Source organism: Camelus bactrianus, chromosome X (genome assembly GCF_048773025.1).
Source record: "Camelus bactrianus isolate YW-2024 breed Bactrian camel chromosome X, ASM4877302v1, whole genome shotgun sequence".
NCBI classification, from domain to species: Eukaryota; Metazoa; Chordata; class Mammalia; order Artiodactyla; family Camelidae; genus Camelus; species Camelus bactrianus.
The window spans coordinates 15041748-15065645 of record NC_133575.1 but is presented as its reverse complement, the minus strand read 5'-3'; the positions used below and the strand labels follow the sequence as shown (position 1 = coordinate 15065645).

The following is a 23898-nucleotide window of genomic DNA, read 5'->3' as shown; positions in this document are numbered from 1 at the left end:
CAGAAATTTGCAAAATTGAGGTCATAATATATGAGACATATATTTATTCTATAGTCTGTACATGGTGACTCTATGTATTTTTCATAGACCCATGGCAGTAATTTTGAAAGCCCCCAGGAGTTTGGGGCCAGTAAGTTGGAAACTACTTAATTATAGTATCAAAACTGAAGATTACTGAAATGTAAATAATAAGTAGTACAAAAGATTATACCCTAATGATGGTTTTTTTTATTTAAGATTCAGTTCCTAAAGCTATCAGTTTCTTTTAAAGATTGAAGAATATTTTAAAAATCAAGTTTTATGTCTTTTAAAGTTTACTTATTTGTCATTATTTGTATTAGTAAAAAATCAGAAGCCAACTAAGTGTCTAGTCGTGCTTAACTAACTTTTGGTATATTTATCTGGTGGAAATTAGGCGGCAAACTGAGTATGATAATTAGGCATTGTAATTCTTATTTTCCAACAATTTAAAAAGCAGGGTATATCATCGAGTATTCCTAAGCATCTTAACTGTGATTATATGAACATAACTACGATTATATCTACACAAACAGTGGCGAAAGACGGGAAGATACGGTTGTGGTTGTGTTCAGATAGAGGAATTCTGGGGAATTTTTTCCTCTTTTTGGAACGCTTACTAGCAGTTGCTGTGTGCCAGGCGGTATTCTAAGCTCTTTTCTTCACTTAACTCAAGGATCACTAGACTACAATGCATTTGGCCTTTGGGGCCTATTCTTGTGTGGCCCTTGAGCTGAGAATGATTTTTATATTTTTTAAGCATTTTTTTAAAAAAGATATGGTAGAGACCTCTTATGGCCTGCAAAGCCTAAAATTGCTACTATCTGGCCCTTTACAGAAAAAGCTTGCCGACCCTTGATTTAATTCATTTTGTCCTTACAATGTTCCAATAAGGTGGGTCCTAATATTATCACCCCTATTTTCTAGATGAGGAAACTGGACACAGAGGGCTTAAGTAAGTTTTTGTTGGTAATATTCACTATTTTTAGAGCAGGTTGCAGGCTCTTTCTACACACTTGCTAATACTGTGTTTCTTTGCAGTGTAAAAAGTGATAGTGGTTCACGGTTCAAAGGATGAAACGGTCACGCTCTAGATCCCCCAGGTGGAAACACAGGTGAGCAGCTCTTAGTTTAGCACGGTAAGCATGGGTTTGGGATGTGCTTGGACTTTCAAACTCACCGGGACTGTTAACCTATTTTAATAAGCTCATGGGACCTGGTTATTCACAGTAGGTGCTTTATAGTGATAGACATATTTCTAGGTTCTAGGAGCTGACAGCTTTCTTTAATTACAGCTGGCAGCTGGAATTAATCCATAATAAAAAGAAATGCAGTGGCCACAGTAAGGAAGAGTGAGAAACATCTTTGAGAGTGTTGTATTTTTTTGTATCAGTAAGTGGTTTAGAACTCTTCAGTGTGTATTTTATTTTTTCATAATCATCATGTTTGAGGAAATTGGGAATTAGAAAATTGGAAGTTTCCTACTTCTTCTTCATAGCAGAATAATAAAATTTTGTTTGTTTGTTTCGAGGGGGAGGTAATTATGTTTATTTATTTATTTAAATGGAGGTACTGGGGATTGAACCCAGGACCTCATGCATGCTAGGCACGCACTCTACCACTGAGCTATACCTTACCCCCAATTTTTATTTTATTTTATTTTTTTAAGGTTTTTTTTCGGGGGTAGGAGATAATTAAGTTTATGTATTTATTTTTAGAGGTGGTACTGGGGATTGAACCCAGGACCTTGTGTATGCTAAGCATGTGCTCTACCATGTGAACTATACCCTCCCCTACAAATTGGAATAACTCAGTTGTAGTTGAACTCTCCTGTTTCCTGGTTGGCAGTATCAATAGTATATATGATTAGACTGGAACAATTTAAGCAGTATTTATTGTATACCTGCTATAGCCAGGTTCTGAGGCTACAGAGGTAAGTATGACATCTTATGGCACCTCAGCAAGCTTGCAGCCTGGCTGGGGAGATTGACATCATAGCCAACTATGATACAGTAGGAAAAGCGTGGTGCTGCTGACTGGGACAAAGTATTCTGGATCCACAAGGAGGGAATAGTTCTGCTTTTGTGGAAAGGAAGGAGGGATACCAAGAAAGTCTTAAGAGAAGAGATGAAATGTTAGAAGGCTATTTAAGGATGAGTAGAATTTTTAAAGGCAGAAAGAAGAAAAGTATTCCATTTAAGGGGACAACAGGATCAAAGGCACAGAGCTGTGAAAGTGACTAGTTTTCTAGAACTTTAAAGAGGACCGTAATTACATACACAAGAAACAGGTCAAAATTTTTCATGTTAATACGGCTTGGCCATTATGCTTGTTCATTATGGTTCTGCAATGACTAGTCAATCATTTCAACAGTTTTCATTTTGTAGTTCACAAGACCAAATTGTAAAGGGGAGGAGCTTCAGAAAGAAAAGGAAATGTAAAGAAACATCTGGCTCTTAACATGGAGGGCCTCACAGAGGTCGTGTGGTTTCACTATTTTGTGCCAGGCTCTGGTGAAGGGGCACAGAAGACCCTGCCAAGTTTAGTGCCTGATTTCTGGATTTCTTCTCATAACTCTTTTGTCACCAACTTTAAAGAGTCTGATATTTTACCCCACTTGCAAGCTAACACTTAGCCTGTCACGAGGCCCTTGGATCAGAGACAAAGGCCTTTATTACTCATAGTACAGCAAGCAGCTCCAGCTTCATGATCCTGTGTTCCCCTCACCCCTTGTCCCCTGAGGGCGGGCACTGCAGAGCGCAGCAGTGGGGTGATGACACAGCTAAGGAACCCAAGCCCCATTAGAGGCGGCAAGCAAACCCGCCCAGCCTTTGCTTTGGAGACGACTTTGGTCTTGTTATCCTGGACAGCAAACAAGTTGGCCCTCTGCTGCTTAGGGAAGCCATATCTCCATCTTCCCAGGCAGCTTGCCTTGGAACAAAAGCTGTCAGTGCCTCTGCTCACGAGGCATGCAGAATGCAAGAGACCCACAGAGACTTGCCTCCCAACAGGCTCCTTGGGTCTCTTTTGTCCTTTAAGGAGAACTGAAAATGATAGCCACCATTCTAGCAATTTCCTTCAGAAGAAGGAGCGCTATACAGTAAAACCCTGATATGAAATATAATATCAAAGCAGCATTCAATGTGAGATAAGGATTAAAGTAAGAGATTGAGTATTTCATCAGTCTGGAAGACCTTAGCCTCTGGCAGCCAGCTTTTCTTCTTAGCAGTGGAAGAGGTGAAGTCTTCCAGGAAGTCTTCAGAGGCTCCAGTTGCTTCTTCCTGTGAAGAGGTGCAGCCAGCTGGATGATAGAGTTTCTGCTTCAGCTGAATAATGCATTTGCCAGTACGTCTAGCCTGGTGACTCTAGAGGGAGATATTGCCAAGTCCAGTACATAAATCCCAGCATGTACGTGAGGAAGATAAATCAGCCTTCTTTCTCATAGTGAGGACTCAGACATATCACCAAATGGAGAGGGTTTTACTCATGGTTGCTCCAACTCCATGCCAGCTGCTGCAGAGGGGGCGATAACAAAAGCTGCAGGGGTAGCTGCCTCATTGATTAGAAGACATTAAACCCTCAGGGAGGAAATTGGAAGATCGGACAGGTCAGATGGGAGGAGAGGTCCCCAGATGCAAATTTGAACTTTATTGTGTTCCAGATAGTGGTGCTTCTCTCTCTTATCCTGAAGTCTGGGCAACTCAGACTGGTTTCCCTGGATACAGGAGCAGAGCCTTCCTTCTCAGTTGGAATGAAACGCTTCATGTTGGCAATGCTGAGATATTGGAGAAGGTAGTTACAGAAAGGATGTGCTGTCCCTGGAGGGCATTACAGCTGCATTAAAGCACACATTCACCAAAGTTACACACCCTGGTTCAATAGCACATCTTTCATTTTATAGGGGACAGGTATGGGAAAGAAAACTTATTTATGTTAGGAGTATTTATGGAGGTACTAAGCATGAGGTTCAAGTCTCAAGGCCCTTCTCCCACCTACTCCACACATTGTTTAAGGATGTGTTTTTTTACTCTTTGATATGGCCTTAGTAAAGAGAACAGACAATCACTTGGGGAAACGGGTTAGATTTGGGTCTGAGTTTGGATTTATTGTGCACCATAAACTTTTAGAATCTAATTTAATTTCAGACATTATATTCAGCTTTCCAGAGACTCTCCTGCACATTTACTTGTGTGAATCTAGCCCTCCTTCTGCTTATTTCTTAACTGACCATTGAACCTGATGTACACTTTCGCTGACTGGCTCTTTTGCCAGAACTTTGCTGTCAGCATTCTTCCAAAATGAATCCTGCTGTGTACTTGAGGTGGTCCTCCTCCAAGAGGACGAGTGTGCTCAGCCTATTCTGATATGCACATGTGGTATATTAGTTCAGATAGAAAGAGTATGCTTGCAGAGTTGGGCAGAAGCATAATCAGACTCCCAAATGGATGATGTAGAATGCAAGTATGGCAAATTGATGAATTTAATTTGAGTGGAAGAAGCAGGGAAAAAACAAATGTTTTATTTAGGTAAGTCATGTTAAGACAAACTTAGTCTATTGTCTTTGAATGAACCAAACTTTTCTGTATTTGTTTACGTAGATCATTGTCACCAGTACCTAGAAATACTGAACACTACAAGCAAAGACATGAGCGTTATGGCTATGAATATAGGAAGGATCCAAAAAGACCCATCACTTGGAGAATGGACAATGAGAAACATGGACAGAGTAAACCAAGAATTCCTTCTCGTGAAAATATACATTACCGATCTTATGAACATAGATCACCTTCCCCAAACATAAGAAGAAACTCTTTAGAAAATTTTTATACTTATAGGCCTCACCAAGTATATTTACCAGGAAGAGGGGATAACAACAGAAGATCTCAGTATATGTCCAAGTACTCAGAAGGTGTACTCTACAGTGAGCACCAGAGGAATTGTTATCCCCAGAAAGTACAAGGAAGGTATATTCCTGATGACCACAGAGTTAGAGGAGATGGAAAAGGAGGGAAACCATCTCCAAGGTCAATAGCAGATTCTTTTAGATTTGAAGAACAGTGGCATGAAGACGAATTGAGGCACCAGAGGATACAAGATGAAAAATATTCTCAGTCACTTAGAAGAGGCTCTGAAGATTTTGAGAAAAGGAGCTCTTTTCAGAAGAGGTATAGGAAAACATTAAACTGGGGTAATTTGGTATAAAGCCTCAAGTGAGAAAGTCTGTTTACTTTATAGTTGAAGATAACCACCTTGAAAAGCTTTTGTCTAAAAAGATAAAAAGCATTGTAATGTAGTTATGGTCTAGTGGTAGAAGTGAAGTATTTATTTTTAGAGTAAATCATGTTGATGGCTAGAATAGTAAAAAAAAAAAAAATAGTATTTTCCTCTTTAACTACCCTATGCATCTATGAGTTGGCTTGAGGGTGGGTTAACTTGCCACTGCGTTCTGCATTTAAAGCCATGCTGCCCAATATCCCACACATAAATTCTCACTTTCTTCTCTCTAGTGCAAGTGTAAACTGCTTTATGTCAATACAGGTATCCTGAGGATCGTGATTTCAGAAAATATGGACACACATCAAACAGACCTAAAGACGTGGAGAGGTACGAAAACAGAGAGCCTGCCAGGAGCCTACAGTGGAAGTCCAGGCATCTTCCTCCACCTTACCAAGAGAAGAAAGATCCGCGGAACCTTGGACCCCAAGCTCATCGACATGCTCCGAGAGAATTCCCAGAGACCAGTTCGGCGGCCAAGATATCCTGTGACTATCGCCATAAACATCGCAAGACCTCAGATGGAGACCAGGATTTTTCTGATGGAAGAACTCAGAAGTACTCTAAGGAGGAAGACAGAAAATTCAGTTCTCAAAAAGGCCCTGTAAATAGAGAGTCCAGTTGTTTTAATGCTGGAAGAGGGAGAGAGACTGAAAGTGGGCAAGTCAAAGAACCTTTTAAACCATCCAGGAAAGACTGCACTGCCTGTACTCATTCAGATAAATGCGATGTTGGTTTGAGACCCTGTAATGAAAAACGGAAGGACAAAATAAAGAAAGAAGGGGCTGGCAGAAAAGACAGCAACTCTTCTCGTAACCAACCCGATGAAAGTAAAAAACTTTCCAACGTGAAATCTTCACCTGCCATTCTTAGGAAGAAATCACTTACAGTTAAAGTAGATGTGAAGAAAACTGTGAGTGCATCCAGGTATTATCTTTGTTTTTTCTTAAGGATGTGTAATAACTGTTTCTGCCATCTTTATTTGAAGCTTTGAAAACAGAATTAATTGTATGCTTAGCGTCCATCAAGCAGGGAAGAATTGCCTGGGTTTTTTTTTTTTAAAAAAAAAAAAGCCCTGTAATGATGAATCCCACGATTAGTAATAGGGGGTGATCTCATGTCTGCTTGTTTCCACGTTATATCCCAAGATGCTTTCTGGGTGCAGGGCATTCTATGGAGTTGTTCCTCTTCATGAATTTACATGTCTTTATGCTGCTAGATTTTCTATATCCAGGGATAGGCTGGGTGGAGTTCAAGGAGACCTATTCCTCGCTCAGTTTTTCAGAACCTCTTTTCCCTGTTGCCTGAAATTCAGAGAATTTTTGACCTGGAAGGGACCTTAGCAGGTCCCTGATTTTATAGAGGAGAGGCTGTAAGAAATGAAGTGACCAGTCTTGAGTCAGCGCCTGGGGCTCAGATCCACTTGTCCCCTTGTGACTCAAGGAGGTGGATGACTTAACGTGGTTCTTGTTGCCATCTCAAAGGGACTGACACTCAATTGACTAGCTCCTCCTAAGTAGAGGAAATTAGGCTAGAGGCCTATTTTTAAGACATTTGGTTTAGCTCTTAATGATTCTTTAAAAAAAATAGATTGCTGTCATAATAGGCTATATTCTCCTAAAGTAGATTGCATGTTTTGTTCTATTATGAGTATCACCTCTGTTTATGGATTCTGAGAATAGTAAGGCACTGACACTTGGGTGTGTCAGCTAAGTCTGTTCATTACCGTAATACACCACCAGTATGTGAATTAAAAAGTGATGGACTATGTTGATTTGGTGCATTTATGGTCACAGTTGACTCATATCTGTATTTGAATCAAAAATAGGAGGAAACAAAATCCAAGGTTAGGATGTGATGGGGAGGCAGATAAACCCACAGTCTTTTTAAATTTTTTTAAACAAAATATATTTTGTTCCTTTCCTTAAAGTTAGATATGGCAGTCCCCCTCCCTGATATTTTTCTTACATTCATTGTACTTGCAAGAAATACTTTAAAATATACATGTGTATATTTACATGTGCATAGAAAGAATTTATAAATATGATTACATTACAGAAAGTGCACAGATAGAGGGGTGGGGGAAATCACCCATGATCCTAATACCCTAGGACAGTTGTATCAATATTTCAGTACAGCTCCTTTTATTTTTCTATGTATATATGGTTGTCGTAGTACTCTACTAATAATTTTGTATTCTATTTCATATAGTATGTCTTAAATCATTTTGTGCTATTATATGTCCTACTAGTTCTTAATTTTAAGAGCGCAAATGCTGCTGTAAGGATCAAGTTTAAGGATGCTACCTTAAGCTTTTTTCTTTCCAATTTTATATTATGAAAATGCTCAAACTTACAGAAAAGTTGAAAGTTGTACAGTGAACACCTATATACCTAGAGTCTACAATTAATATTTTATTCTACTTTTATAATCACATATCTGTTCATCTGTCATTACATCTAATTTTTTTCAATGCATTTCAAAGTGAATTGCAGATATGAGTACATTCCCTTTCAAATACTTCAGTATTTAATTTTTGTTTATAGTTTTTTCTTTTGAAGTAAAATTCGCAATCATATCACAAAAATCTTGGATTTTTAAATGAAAGTAATACTACTCCCATATTTAGTAAAGAAGAGTTTTATACTTAAAAGAGAATTAATAAGTTGGCTGTAGCACTTTTAAAGAATGCTAGAAATACCAATTTTGAAGGATTTTATTTTGATAGACCTCATTAGAGATGCTGAACACAGTTAATTTTATGATTTGATACTGAGAAATGGAAGTTTGATCTTCATCATGTGTCACAAAAGTAAGCTCCCTGAAATTGAGGCTGCTGTACCTTTTTGTTTTGAATTTATGAACTGTACATTGGTGAATTTCATGACCGATCTGTGGGGCCTGTTAGCACATGTTTGAGTTACCTGACAAAGACCTGTAGAACGACTTGTGTAATAAAGAGCTTCCACTGCCAATCCCTTCTGTTTAGTCTTAAAGAATAAATAACAATAAATATATGCACCTTCTCAGTGTGATAATGTATCATAGTCCACAATATCTTTCTTGCTGATTATAATTATTAATTGGTTAATGAGCTGTGGAAGGGTTTTGTGGGGTTGGATTTAGTTATGTGTGAACTGATGAAGTGTCCATAAAACAAAGGTTGCTAATACCCTCAATAGAGCCATGTTCTCAACTACTAACATAAATTAGATTTCCTCTGCTTGACGAGATTAAAATAATCATAGACTTCAGAGAGGTTTATTTGTTGGTTAAAATCTACAGAGTTTATCCACTTTTTTGGAAACGCTAAAGTGTTTCATTTTATGCATTTGTTTACATTAGCTTTGGTCAGGTGTTGATATGTTCTTCCAGTTATCAGCAGAGTTGGAAATATATGGCTATCACCTAGTGATTTTTCTAGATTACAGTTTGTATCTAGACCAGCAGTAAGTAGACACTTACTTGAATGTTCACTGCATCGTTAATACTTCTGTTAACAAAGATGATACTCTAGTGACCCCCTTTGTCCGAAACTGCATTATCAGAGACAGAAGTTATATCTGAGTCATAATTATGTTTCAGAATGTAAGTTCGGGAGTCACAATGTGAAAATTTGTACTAAGGTGATTATGAACCCCAAACACTAACTGTTGTATACATCTGGAAGTCTTGGGGCAGCTGAAGGGAGTTTGGGTTTAATGTTGGGCTGAGTGGGTGAGAGACTGAACCCTGGTCAGGCTAGGAAGGAAGTGAGAGGGAGGAGGAGGGCATACCAGTCTCCGGAGAAGAGTAAACTGGTGTGGGTGGACCCAAGGCTCATTTGACTTCCCAGGTGCTGGTACTAGGCATCTAGGATGAGAAGCTGGGCTAATGAAGTTGATAGGAGACTGAGTGCATCAGCCACATTTGCATGTAATCCTTTTATTTCCCACTGAAGAGATGCACAGAGAGCCTCCTTACCCCCATCAGGCCTTTTCCCATTCTGAAAGGGGAATGAGCTGGGTGATGAGCCCCAGGAGACATTGGAGCACTGATGCTCTGAAGAAAGAGATGCTGCGTAGGCCGGGGAACAGTGTGAAAAACCATAGTGAGGATTGAAGGAAGGTAACCTAATCACACAAGTTTACATATGATAGGCACTGATCAGCTGAAGGCAAAAAAAAGGTGTGGGTGGAGGTATTTTTGTGATACACAAACCTGCTAATTTGCCGTTACGTATCACAAAAAACTAAGGGTTTTTTCCCCCTGATATTTCTCATATACATTTCTTAGATCAAAAATTGAGAGAAGGTTCTCTTTCATTCTTATTTTTCACCCTAGCTTCTCTTAGTGTCTTTTAGGGGTCCTGGTATAGGGAGGTGAGCATTCTGTTTGGTGTTGGGATGCATAGGTTTTTGTCTTCTGGTATTCACTGAGCAGCTTTATGACATTGGGCAGATCAACCTCTTGGAGCCCAGATTAACCCATAGTTCCTCTGGGCTCTATGAGTCTGCTTCAATTGATCATGTGTTGATAACTTAAAGCTGGCTTGACAGGCTCATCATAGGAGTCTCTGAACTTTAGTATATAGTTGAGATTTTTTTTTATCATGAAAAATGAAAAAAAATTTAATTTGGTCTAAATTAAGTAAAAATTTAAAAATAAAAAGTAAGCCAAGAAAGTTAAAAAACAAAATTAAATTAGCCTCAATTAGAGTTCTGAAGTCTGTCATCTTTTTAGTTGAAATTCTCCTTTTCATATTATCCAAGTCATTTTCATTTGTCATTCAGCAGGTGTTGTTTGAGGACCTGCCCTGTGGGACAGTCTGTTAGGGTACCCTGGGACTATAAATGGTCATGGGATTCAGCTTCTTCTCCTCTGGTCTTATAGATGATAGCATGACATTGGTAACACCGTGGCCCAGTGCAGGGATACATGAGGTGGTGCACAACTCAGATGATCCCAAGCTGGGGGATTTGGGGAAGGCAGGACTTCTTTCAGGAGTTGGCATGTGAGCTAGGCTTTTGAAGGCTAGTATGTTTTAGACACGTGGAGATGAGGTGAAAGACATTCTATGTTTATAGGTTAACAAAGGCAGAAAACACACCTAGGAACTTTGAGCTGTGTGGTTCTGAGCAGTTGGTGAAATGCAGTAGAAGGGCAGGAGGCTGTGAAGGTTAAGACTGCCACACTGGCAGCCTGATGTTACAGGATAAGCTGATGGAGAGGGTGGGTGGCCCAGTTCTGGCTGCCAGAGGACTGCCTGCCTTCTGTGAAGTGGCTTGGAAGGGTGTTGGGGTTGACAAGGCCAGTTAGGGGACTTTTGAGAAAAAAGTAATGAAATGTTGAATTAAGTGGGCAGCCGTCTCCCTAATCCTTTTCCCTCAACTCCAGAAATTCTAAATGTGTTCTTAGGAAGACAGGAGCAAACTAATGATTGGGAAAGTGCTTAGTGAACTGTAGGGTGCTGTGCAAATTGTAGTTATTAGCTGGAAGAAAACCGAGAAAGGAAAACTTTGTGTGTGACATATGTATTTTGTTCTCTATTATAAGCTTCCAGAGGGCAGGGGATTATCCACTGGTTTTGGTGGTTGAGTTTTTGTCACTGTTGTTTTGCCACACAGTTGGTTCTGGGGATGGATCTTAATTGTGTATAAGAGGAAATTAAGGTTTAAGGTAGCTTTTATGTTTTCTTAGTTATGCACAATACTTAGGTGAATGTCAGGGAAAATATCCTTAAACAGAAAAGAAAAAATGGGGTGGAGTTGGAGGGAGCAGAGAACCTGGAAGATTTAATCGGACCAGTGTTAGAAGTAGTATTAGTAGAATGCAGGTGTTTGGCTATATTTTAATTTTTAAAACTGTCTAAAATGCATCTCAAGTAAGAACATTTGGTCTTTTCAGCTTTAGTTTTGTTGGGGATGTTTCCTTAAATTGTTAACTTGTTGATCAGTAATGTCATAGGAAACAGTAAAAAGGAAAATATGAACCCAAGAGGTGATTAAATTTACAAATGTGAATACCTAGAACATTTTGTGTCCTGAAATCTCTAGAAAGTTTTCCTTATAGCAAAAGTATAATTATTTTTAAAAGGTTAAATTTCAAAAAAATTTAAAAAAATTTTTAAAAAGCTAAATTTCAGGTTATACTATTTTCAGTAAAATGACCATTTAAATATTTTTATTAAAAATCTTACAGTAGAGTGATTTTTAGGGTTAAGTTTTTTAACTGATAGCAGGTTTAAACACTAAAATTACAGGAATTAAGTATAGCTTCAAAGCATACCACAGCACTTATATGGATTGAGGGTTGAGCTTGGAGTGGGGATAAGAGTTATGCCAGTAATAATAAATTACTAGGAAATTTTAATAATTATCTGGTGAAAAATTGGAAGCCTTTTATCAGTTGGTTTTATCTTAGGAGAAACTGAGGCTGCAATAAAAAACATTATCAACTGATTTCCCCTTATGGTTAGACCATTTTTATGGTTCTATTTAAACATCTTATTTTTCCTCCTGTAAAATGTTTTTTAAAACTGTATTTTGGGTATGGGTAGGCTTTTTGTACCATTAAACCCCTTTGAACAGAGCATTTGTAATTCTTTGTTAGTGGAGATTGTTACAGGGCCATTCTGGCTTCTAGCGTTTATCACTCAACGTCTCTTAGTACTAGTTGTCAGATACACCGTGGGAAGCTTGGAGCAGGTTAGGAGGAAGGGAAATGGACCTTCTAATGAAAGTCCTTCTGATGAATTAAGGAAACCTCAGCAGTGGCCTCAGCCTGCTGCATAATCACTCTTCCATGTTTCTGCCTTGGCAGGGAGTTGTCTCGAAGTGCTGGTTTGAGAGCACAGAGCATGGAAAGTCAGATAAAAGCCTTTCCTCTGATAAGTTAAAAATAGGTACTTCAAACCATCTTGTTAGAGAAGTTAAATTTTTTAGTTAAAAGAATATCTATAAGCCCCTCAACCCTGGAGCAGTTTTTGATATAAGGCTGTGAAGTGACTTAAATAAATAATTAAATATGTACATGTATACACCCACACCCCAGAATGTTATCTGTCTAATTGATTTTTGTCATATGAAGAGGTATTCTTTTTCTACTGGTGCTATTTAAAACATTGCAGGCTCTCTTTTGGATTTATCCTCAGAGCCTATAACATAATCATAAAGAACCCTAGCAGTTGTAAATCTCAATTCTTTGGATGGTGAATTTGATTTTCGGAAAGAGCCAAAAGCTATTTAGAGTTAAATGCAGAGGAGTAAGATGGGCGTAAGCTGGTTAGTGCCATTTGGGGTCCAAAATGAGGTATAAATATAAATAATGAGACATTTTCTTCTGGGATGCAAAAACTGCCTCCAGACGAAGAATTTGAGTAGTTTTAAGCAAAATTAGCATTCTTGGAATAAAGTATAGTTTCCCATTATGACATTTGGAAGGATTATGTTCATATGAATGCTTAACCTCTGGGATGCAAAGTAAAACAACCAAGACGTACATTGTCTCGTTATCATGACCCTTCCCCATGGGGCCATTGCAAAGATTAAAGGAGATAATGTTTGTAAACTCTGAGCCCCTTTGTCTGGCATGGGTAAGCCCTGAATATAGTTAGTTATATGTCATAATCGTGGCTTTGTAACGGTACTTAAAGGTCAGGAAAGCTCTTAATGAAAGTTGTAAAGATTCAGAAAGCATTAAAATGGTAAGATGGTTGGGATTATATAATAAATGGTAGTATTTCTTTAAGGATACATTTAGGGTAAACACTGTAATTGGTTCTAATGATCATAACTTTGCTAACAACTAAGAATATTTTCTGAGAGTTCAGTGAGACTTCGTAAGTGATTAAATTAATCTCAACAGAATTTGATTTCAAAATACTATTACAAGCTTCTCATTACTGACATAGAGGTATAAGGATTTTTATGAAGTCGGAGAAGTTATTATGTATGCTTGATATCAGCTTTTAAAGTATGGTAGTATTTCAAGATAGTGTAAACTTGCTGGCTTTACAATTTGATGGACATTTGGGAGTAGAAAATAATCTGACTATTTTTTGCATATTGAGTGTTTTTAATGCCTTGCTGTATTTTTTGAAGCAAAAATTGTTTAACTTAGAATTTTGAGGATTTTATTATTAAAGTGGCAAATATTTAATGATCTCTGATTTGGAAAGGAGAACTCAAAACCATGTGCCTATCGCTATTTTCTCCTACTCATTATTGTACATGTTTTATGGCATACAATTTAGTGCCTTAATTATAAGAAAAGATAAGCATCTTTTTAGTTTTATAGCTATCTTGATTCATTTTAATAAGTTATTTTCTCAGTAAAATAGTTTCAAATTTAGTTAAACATTTACAAATTATTCTAGGGTTGCTTCTAGCTATTCCACAGAGAGACAGATGTCACATGATTTGGTTGCTGTTGGCAGGAAAAGTGAAAACTTTCATCCAGTGTTTGAACATCTTGACTCAACTCAGAATACTGAAAACAAACCTACAGGAGAATTTGCTCAGGAAATCATAACTATAATCCATCAAGTTAAAGGTTGGTATATTTTGCACATGCATTAGGGATAACAAAAATAATGTACTGACTTTTCACAAGATATAGGTAAATATCTGTGATATTGTAATAATAATTAATATTTCATTATAAGTTATCTCATTAATTAGGAAATCTGTTGACAAGAGTAGCACATATTAATTCAAGTCTAGTTGTTCTTTATATGTAGTTCTCGTAACTTGGTGCTTCAATTCATAATAAATTAGAAATTGAAAGTTATGAAGAAAGATGTTGGCTGCTGCAAAAGACAGGTACTGAGAACAGAAAGAAACAGTAACTGATAAAGGAATAGGAAGGAGGAAGCAACAAAAGCAGATATGAAAGTCAAGAAATCTGGAAGTATATAGGTCATATGGTCATATTCTTAAAGCCCCTGAGGGCATTACTGGGACTTTGTGCCATAAGGGTGATGCTAAGTGGTCAATAAAAGAGTCCATTTCGATTTGTTGTACTTTATGACATCAGGGAGTTGCATAATAAACATTTTAAAGATTTACATTGACTTGTTGTGTTTTGTTTTTGCTTCTGGCCAATTTCCATTAGTTGGAAAATACAGTCATGTAAAATAACTCCTCACTGATGTTGCATAAATAAGGCAGTTGTGGGTATTATAAACAGGAGACTTTTGAGAATTTCAGATTTTTAATTTTATATTTCTTACTAGATAATTGTGTTAATCTTTTTACCTTCATAAAGTATTTTTTGAAAATGAATTATTTTCTCTGCATACCTCAAACTAAGGCATATATTTCCTTTAAAGCATGCAGTTTGTCTGAAACAGTTCACCTTCTCAATTCCAGCCCCTCTTACCCAAAGGAAGTGTGATTCTTGGCAGAAAGGGAGCTGGTATTGCAGAAAAACCTAGGAGATGGTCCCAGAACAGGAACAGTAAGTTAGGGAAAAGGATTGCTTAAGTAGCGTTCTGATGGGTCAAGTATGTTGTCTTTCTCTTAATTCTGTTAAAAGCCTGTAGCATAATCACTTTCAGAATGTCTTCATGAACTTCAGTTAATGTTAATTAAAATAAAATAGCATTAGGAGACCTTCTGTGATATGTAAGCATAACATTTAGCATTTGTTCAGAATTGTTTTGATGTTTTAGGGTTGCTTTTGGAGTTATTTTTTACTCTAGGTGAACTATAGAGCTCTGTACCATCTTTACTTCCCAGATATAGTAAGATCTTACCTTGGAGAAGAAAGATCCTCACTTTGAGAGAGCCACTATCTTTCCCCTGGCAAGTAAGCAGGCATGTCAAATAGGACCAGAATCCTTGGGTTCATAAATCCATTTGCTGTTGTTTGGGCTTGGGAAAGCATGTGAGCACTGCAAATTAGTCTGTGGAATAAATTTAGGTCCTATATATTTTCAAGAGAATACAGGTTGGATATTTTTAATAGTCCCTTCTTCCTGTGCTTATTATAGATAATCTTTTAAGTGGAATCGGTTTTACACTAAGACTATTTGTTTCCTTTTTCAGCAAATTATTTTCCATCGGCCGAAATTACCCTACATGAGCGTTTCTCAAAAATGAGAGATACACATGCTGCAGATGTAAATGAAATTAAATTGAATTCAGATCCAGAAATTCACAGGTAATGACTGATTATTGTATGCCTGTTTAACTTATAGGAATAAGCCTCAGAACAGATATGGGAAGGTGCTGCCTGCCTCTTGGGCTTCCTTTAGCCTCTAGGACTGCATTTCCTGCCTAAAAACAGGGCTACCCAAGCAGGTACTGGGCCAGTGCACTTTGATAGACTAGGTTGTATTGACGCCGTGACTAGCATTGTTTAAATGTATAGGATTTTGAAAATATTTACCTTCCTAACTTTGATTCTGCTGTGTCTATAGTAATTGCCTACTGAAGTTATCACTGGAAGAATTGACAGTTGTCGAGCCATTGAAATCATGGGTTGCTTCATGTGGTCAGAAATGGCTGTTATGAGGGCAGCTGGATGAAAATATGTGTCTTCTACTGGCACCTGTCCAAGCAGGTGGTGTGCCCTATCTTGTGAGCTGAGTTGAATCAATGTTAGAGTGCAGTAGATCACTGGAGACACAGACTAGTGATTTGAGAAGGCTTCACTGTGATGTTTTTTACAGGATATGTATGTCCTGAGAGACTGCCATATATATGAAAAACCACCTGGTAGCAAGTTTATTTTGCTTCCTCCAAGACACTCCAGCCTTATTTCAAATTCCATTCTGCAGTAATAGAATCGAGGTACCAGTGTATTAACATAATTGTTTAATTGTAATATACCTTTATTATTTTAGGAGAATAGATATGTCTTTGGCCGACCTTCAGAGTAAACAAACTATGGTATATGACTCAGAACAGGTAAGTGAATAGAATTTTTCATGAGAGATTATCTTATTGTTGGTATACTAATGAGAAAGGGAACTGGTGATTGGGAGTGAAAAAAAGATAGTTAAAGTAGATGAAGAATGAGACCCAGGAACCTGAAATTTACAAAGCTGTCCAAGTGACACTAGTTTTTAATCAGGTTGCAGAGAGAACACTGGCATAAGACAAAAATATTCCCTAAGGGAGACTGTCCTCAAGGGCAACAGCTTTGTAAAATTGACACAAAATTACAGTGTTTAGTATTCATTCCAAAACTTCACACTGTGAAGCTTGCAGAAACTATGTTTCATACCTGTTTTTTTCCTGAAGCAGTCATGTGGTATATATTTTTAAGTTGTATGTGGAATGAATGCAAAGGAACTTAGTTTCATTTGATATTGCCCTTCTGTTTACTGAAGAGTGTATGAAAGAGTCTATGGAGTATGAACTAGCAAAATAATGGAAATAATACTGAATTTTTTCATTGCCCCCCCCCCATTTCCCCCATTTGTTTACTAATTAGGAAAACGATCTTAACTAGCTGGGGGGAAGAAAACTAGAACGTGTTTCAGAAAAAGTATATCAAGTTCCAAAAGAACTGCTAATTTATTCATTGAGAGTGAAGAGTTTTTGTAGAGGAGAGATTTTAATACATTTGTGATAGAATATACAAATAATTTTTTTCACTTGTTAATGGTTATAGTTTTTAAAGAACTTACAGAGATAGTTTATTGAATAAGTGATAATTTTCAGAAATTTCTACTCATCAAAGTACTATAATAAACTTATAGGAAATCTGAGGATTTAAAAAAAAATCACCTCTAGTTCAGCCATTTAACACAAAATGTTATTTGTTTTTTCTTGCAGTCTTATACTTGGCCCTGTAACATAGTCGCTATCATAGTATATGCAGTTTTGGATGTTTTTTCTTTGTACTTAAATTATAATAACATTCCTTTTATGTAAATCTCTGAACTTCCAACGACCTTTTATAATTGAGGCTTTTTAAGTTTTAATTAACTTTTTTCGATAAGTGTTTTTCCATGTTTACTTGCACATAGTCTATATTATCATAATTTAAATGCTTGTATATTATTCCTATGACTTAAATTTACCATAAAATTATTCTTCCCTTCCCCTTTAAATTTTTTTAACACTTGTTACTTTCATTGTTTTGTTATTTTTTAAATATAACATTTTAAATATACTTGGGTAGATAGCCTTTTCTTTGGTATAGAGTTTCAGAAGTGGGATTCCTGGTTCAATATTAAGAACTTTTCTGACTGTGTATTGTCAATTGTGTTTCAAAATATTTTTATCAGTTTACATTACCATTAGCAGAATGAGTACAAGATAACTTATTTGGGACTTTTACTTAAGGTTCTTGTTAGATATGGTCTTTGTGCAACTAACAGTAATGTGAATGGTTTGTCTTCTGTCAAAATTCCTCAGACTCTGGTCAAAATAATAGACCCAAATGACCTACGACATGACATTGAAAGAAGGAGAAAAGAACGGTTACAGAATGAAGATGAGCACATTTTTCACATAGCTAGTGCTACAGAGAGGTAATCAGTAGATGAAAAACATCCTGTTATCAGAGAGCTTTTGGTTTTAGCATATTTTCCAATTTTTTGTATGTGATGATAATTTTCACTTTAGTGTAGGGATTTAATCCTTCAAATCCATTTTATATGTTTAAGTGAAATCTATTAAAATGTTTCAGTTATTCAGTGATCATCATATGCTGTTTGATGGAAACAACAAAAATTATGGGGTAGGTGAGTATTTGAGGTCTTTGTAATCTAGAGAGAAGTGTAACAGCTGTTTGAATATTAACAGGAGCCAAGACCAGCAAATTTATGGACTGTTTGGCTCAAACTGATTGAAACTCTGACACATTCTGCCCTTAGATTCTGGTATTCTTTGAATATTGCAAAATTTCCTGAGTTTAGTGCCATTCTCTTTCAGAACTCTTCATGGGTGTTTGCCCATGAAACAGAGGCAGGCATAGTTAAAAAAAAAAAAAAAAAGTGCAGAGGAGACCTGAGTTTGAATCCTACCTCTGCCAGTTTACAGGCAGCATGCTCTTGGGCAAACTTGTTTAGTTTCTAGAGCCTTTTCCTCTATAAAATGAGAATAACCAATTTATGACTGAGAGGTTAAAAATAGTAAATGAACTGGCACATATGAAGTATTTATGCCATGTATGGCAAATTGATTGTCAGTAGATCGTTGTTTTTCTTTCCAAATCCTGTACCTCCTTTTAGGGTCTCTGAGTATTCTAGATTGGTCCCAGTTCATATCTGAGAGCTATGTGGAACTCATGGCAACTCTGGGACCCCATAAGATTATGAGATATAATTGAATAAGAGAAAATTTCCAGTTCACCTGAGGGTCCTCAGACTATTTGGATCTCCCAGAAGGTGGGAATATATGAATAGGAAGGGTCAGTGCTAATTCTCTATCCATAGTCCTTAGTTTCAAATGCTAAGATATTTGACTAGACTTTTAAGTCATGTCTGTGGCTAATGAGGTCAAGATATATGGAGCTTGTTTAAAACTGGACTTGATTCTGACAATAACTTTGGGACTAATTAAAAGATAGCAAAACTATGTGTTGAGGCATATAAAACAATAGAAAATAAGATAGTTAAAATCTTGTCCCTCGGTGGGTGAAATATGACATGACATTTTTGTGCTCTTTAGTGACACAAGCTCTCTGTCATGCTTTTCTTGACTCAGCAAGTGTAAGAAACTCAGTGTACCAAGAAAGAGGGGTTTTAAAGCTAGTTTAATCAACATATTATAAAGACCATGTAAGGTTCAGAATATATCTTCACCCTTTGAGGTGATGAAGAGCTTGAGCAGTGGAGTGACACCTGAGTTCACTGCCTGGCTCTGTAGACACCTAGCTATGTGACTGACCTTGGGCAAGTTACTTAATCTGTTTCTCAGCTATAAAGTAGAGATTAGAATTATATTTACCTCACGATGGAGGTGAGGATTAGCTAAGGTGGTGCATATATGGAACAGAGTAGCTGGTCAGTGTTAAGTGTTATTAATGTTAGCTTTGAGGATGGTGTTCTAGTGTGCACAAGTATCTTCATGCCAGGTGTTTTTTGCTGGGCTTTATTTGTAGTGGATGGTTAATGTGGCATGGTAGAGCCATGATGATTTTTTTTTCAGGGTTAATAGTTTTTGATATATGAAGAGCTCTTAGGTGAAAATAAGAATAAAATATGAATAAATAATTCACAAAAGAAAAATTATAATCATTGTCATTATATGTTCAATCTCACTGATAATCAGAAAGATGTATACTAAAAGCAATGTAGAATCAGAGGCCATGATGATTTTTAATTGATATATTACTTACAATAAAATTCACCTTTTGCAAGTGAACAATTCAGTAGTTTTTAGTATAATCACAAAGTTGTGCAACTGTCACCACTGTCTGATTCCAGAACATTTTCATCACCCCAGAAAGAAATCCTGTACAAGTAGTTGTCACTCCCTATTTTTCCCTCCTCCCAGCCCCTGGCATCCCCTAAATCTACTTTCTATCAGTATGAATTTGCCTATTCTTGACATATAATTGCAGTCATAATATGTGATCTTGTGACTGGCTTCTTTCAGGTAGCATAATGTTTTTAATGTCTTCTGTGTTGTAGCTTGAATATTCCTTTTATGGCTGAGTAATACTCCATTGTATGGATATGCCACATTTTGTTTATCCATTCACTAGTTGACAGATATTTGGGATGTGTCTACTTTTTGGCTAGTGTGAATAATGGTACTGTGAACATTTGTATGCAAGTTTTTGTATGGACATATGTTTTCACTTCTGTATACACCTAGAATTGGAACTGCTGGTTCATGTGATGACTATTTAACTTTTTGATGAACTGCCAGGCTGTTTCCACAGTGAGTGCCCCATTTCATATTCCCACTAGCAGTGTGTGAGGGTTCCAGTTTCACTGCATCTTCACCAGCACTTGTTATTAATCATGCTTTAAAAAAGTGATATAGAACCTTTAATCTTGCACTTTTATCCTAATTCGATTTCCTTGTTAACATAAAAACATTTTATTTTATCCTTTTCTCTTAAAAATTCAGTTTATCAAAATTGACCTCATTAATATTTTTTGCATAAACCTTGTTAATCAAGTCATCATATAGATTTCCATAGAAATTCAGAAGAGATAAAATCATCAATCATAGGATGTAGCTATTTCCCACCTGTGTGGTTTCTTTTTCTTCCCTTAAAAGTTGTGTGTAGTCTCTGCATTTGTGTTTGCTCATCGTTGTACCCCCACTGCCTTGGGCTCAGTTTATAGTTGAGTGAATGAAGACTTTCCAGTGGTGTAGACGGACAGAAGAGACTGAAATTGTAATGCATTTAGATCTGGATCACTTTTTATTCCCTGATACCTTAGAATCCTTCCCAAGCAAGCCTCACACCTAGGGCATTTTGTCTTATCTGCAAGATTCTGTTCTCTATTTTTTCCTACTTCTGACCAACCTCTTACTGTAAAGTCTCCACGTCTTCTCCTGACACACTATTTCTCCCTCTTGTCACCATCCCTACAGTGTTATTGAGGTGCTGTGTTGTACAGGCATGGTGTGTAAGATAAAGCAGCCTTAAGAGTACATCAAACTGCCTGGATTTTCTTTTTAGCTAGGCGGGTTATAGAAAACATCAGTTTTCATTTTTGCTGTTGTAACAATCTATATACTGAACTAGTTCACTTTACAAAGACCTTTTATTCATATATTCAACAAATATTTATAAATGTCTATGTCTAATCAGTGTTCTAAGCACTTGGGATCCAGTGGAAAAGCACACACAGAGCCCTGATCCTCGTGGGGCTTACAATTTAATGGTAGGAGAAAGAAAAAGAAACGAATACAAGTTGGTGAGTGATAGGTGAAAAATGAGGCAGAAGAGGAAGTTTAACACAGTAATATGTGTGGTGTGATTTTATTTAGGATAGTTACGGAATGGTCTTACTATTTCTTGAAAAAATTGAGCAGGGATGTGAATTAAGTGAGGGCATTAGCCATGGGATAGTATTTCAAGAGAGGGAACAGCAGATGGAAAGATCCTGAGGCAGGATCACGCTTGCTCTTGTTTAAGGAATAGAAAAGGAGCCAGTAAGGTTATAGCAATGAAGAAGGGACAAAGTTAGTTGGTGTGGCCAAATCTCAAAGGGCCCTGAAGGACATGAAGATTTTGTAATTTACTCTGAGTGAGATTAGAAAACATTTTGGATTCTAACCCAAGAGGAGACATAATCTCATTTAAATTTTAAAAGGATTACTGTAGTTGCTGGATGGAGAATGGACTATAAGAGCTAGAGAAAAAATGATTTCTTTCTCATGTAAAAAAAGATTAGAGGCAGGAAGTCATGCATGGTAGGGCAGACACATCAGAGAACTGGGCTCCTTACTAGATCTTGTTCCTCACATACGCTCTGCATGGAGTCTTCCTCCAGGATGGGCACTTGTGCCCTAACCACCATGTCCACATTTTAGCCTTTTCTTTAAAGACTTCCTGGAATTAACACATGATGCTTCAGCAACATTGGTCAAAATTTAGTCTCATGGCCATGCCTAGCTGCAGGGAGGCTGGGAAATAGATTCTTTAACTTGAACACTCAAAAGGTTTACTTTTTTTTTACTGTGGTAAATTATACATATCACAAATTTTACCATTTTTACCATGTTAAGTGTACAACTCATTGGCATTAAGTACATTCACTGTGTTGTGCAACTATCACCACTACCTACCTCCAGAATTTTTTCATCTTCTCAAATAGAAATTCAGTGCCAACTAAGCAGTAACTCCCCATCCCCTCACCCCTAACCCCTGATAGCCTCTATTCTTTCCATCTATGAAGTTGCCTATTCTTCATAAATAAGTAGAATCATGCAATAATTGTCCTTTTGTGTCTGACTTACTTCACTTGGCATGTTTTCATCCATGTTGTATCATGTGTCAGTATTCTATTAAAATGATTTATTCTTTTATAAGTCTGAATAATTTTCGCTATATGGCTATACCACAGTTTGTTTATCCACTTTTCTGTTGCTGGGCATGTGGGTTGTTTCTGTCTTTTGGCTACTGTGAATAATGCTGTTATGAACATTGGCGTCATCATTTTGATTATAGCCATCCGATCGGGTTGTAAGTAATATCTTGGCAGTTTCAATTTGCATTTCCCTAATGACTAATGATGTTGAGCATCTTTTCATGTGCTTTTTGTGTGTCTTCTTTGGAGAAATATCTGTTCAAATCCTTTGCCCATTTTTAAATTGGTTTGTCATCTTTCTATTGTTGAGGTGTTAGAGTTCTTTGTATATTCTGGATATCACTTCTTTATCAGATATATGCTTTGCAAAGAGGATTTTGTAGTCTGTTGTTTTGTTTATAGAAGTAGTAGTACATGCTATTGGTGAATATTTGAAAAAATATAGTAAATTATAAAAACAAAAATATAAGACATTCTTAATTTCACCAGTCAGGGATGATTACTGTTAATATTAGTACATTTCCTATCATTTATTTTTTCATGGGCATATTATAGATATATATATATTATATGTAAGTGAAACTATCCTCAGTTATGACTTTGCCCCATACTCTTTTGACTTACTATCATATCAGAGCATTTTGAGAGAACATGGGGGATTTTAACATTTCAAAAAATCCTGGGTGGCTATTGCATGTCAGGTTCTGGGTTCAGAGCTGAGACCACAGAACGAACCACAGTGCCCCCTCTGAAGGGACTGCAGCTTGTCTGGTGAGACAGGGGTTTGTAACCAGCATTTATGAACATGAGTGATACATGTGAAGACCCCCAAATGCTACACATGCGCACAGGAATGGTACCTAGTCCACCTCTGAGGGGTCTGGAAAAGCCTTCTTGGAATAGGTGAAAATGGGGCTAAATCTTGAGGCTGATCTAAGTCGGAAGGAAATTACAGCAGAAGGAACTGCATGGGCAAACGTGTGGAAGCAGGAGAGATTGTGGTGTGTGCCGGGAACCACACAGAGCTGAATGTTCCCACAGCTCAGCCTGAGTGTTGGGGAGATTGGAATGAAGCAGCCAGGCGAGGCAGTAAGTGCGAGAGCAGGAAGGCCCTTGGGGGTCAGTGATGAGGAGTGTGGATTTTGTTCCCGTGTCAGTGGGGGTCCTGTGGGAGGGGCTGCAGCAGGGCCGAGGCAGGGAGCCGCTGGTTCACCACGGAGCAGGAAGGGTCTGAGGAGCACTGTGGGTGATGTGGGTTGTGACAGGGAGAGGACTTCCCAAGGGCTGTGGAAATGAGGCCCAAGGAAGGACTTCCCTCCCAGGTAGGGCTGCCTGGGAATAGCCCTTGGCGGCCTCCAGACCTCACTACGACAGAAGAGGGGAGCTGTCCTTTGCTGCTGTGACCCAGCAGTATCCAAGGTCCCTGCCAGTGAGCAGGCCTGAGCTGGTCACACACCTCTCTGGAGCTTTCACCAGTGAGTCTGTTGGCAGGGGGAGCTGTCCAGTGCTGCCAAAGGCTCAAGAGTAGTGATTATCTTCCCTCAGAAAGGATATGCTTTACATATGGTTTCTGGGATTACAGCCCTAGGAATCCTGTCCTTGGAGGACCCCATATTGAGATCCCTGATCCTAGGAATACGGTTTCCCCCCTGTTGCTAACTTCCAACTTTGCT

At 37.6% G+C, this 23898-nt stretch overlaps 1 protein-coding gene across 8 annotated transcripts in view; it reads left to right on the top strand.

Moving 5' to 3' along the window:
- BCLAF3 (BCLAF1 and THRAP3 family member 3) overlaps positions 1 to 23898 on the top strand; it is a 49486-nt gene that overhangs the window by 10590 nt on the left and 14998 nt on the right. For 5 of the 8 annotated variants that reach the window (XM_074359958.1, XM_074359955.1, XM_074359956.1 and 2 more), the window contains 7 exons: positions 1060 to 1133; positions 4617 to 5183; positions 5557 to 6219; positions 13649 to 13824; positions 15321 to 15435; positions 16121 to 16184; positions 17643 to 17758. In XM_074359958.1, the coding sequence (XP_074216059.1) occupies positions 1093 to 1133; positions 4617 to 5183; positions 5557 to 6219; positions 13649 to 13824; positions 15321 to 15435; positions 16121 to 16184; positions 17643 to 17758 (1742 nt within the window). In that variant the 5' untranslated portion in view covers positions 1060 to 1092. The remainder of the gene's footprint in view (positions 1 to 1059; positions 1134 to 4616; positions 5184 to 5556; positions 6220 to 13648; positions 13825 to 15320; positions 15436 to 16120; positions 16185 to 17642; positions 17759 to 23898) is intronic. The other 3 variants (XM_074359960.1, XM_074359961.1, XM_074359957.1) reach the window with 2 other exon arrangements.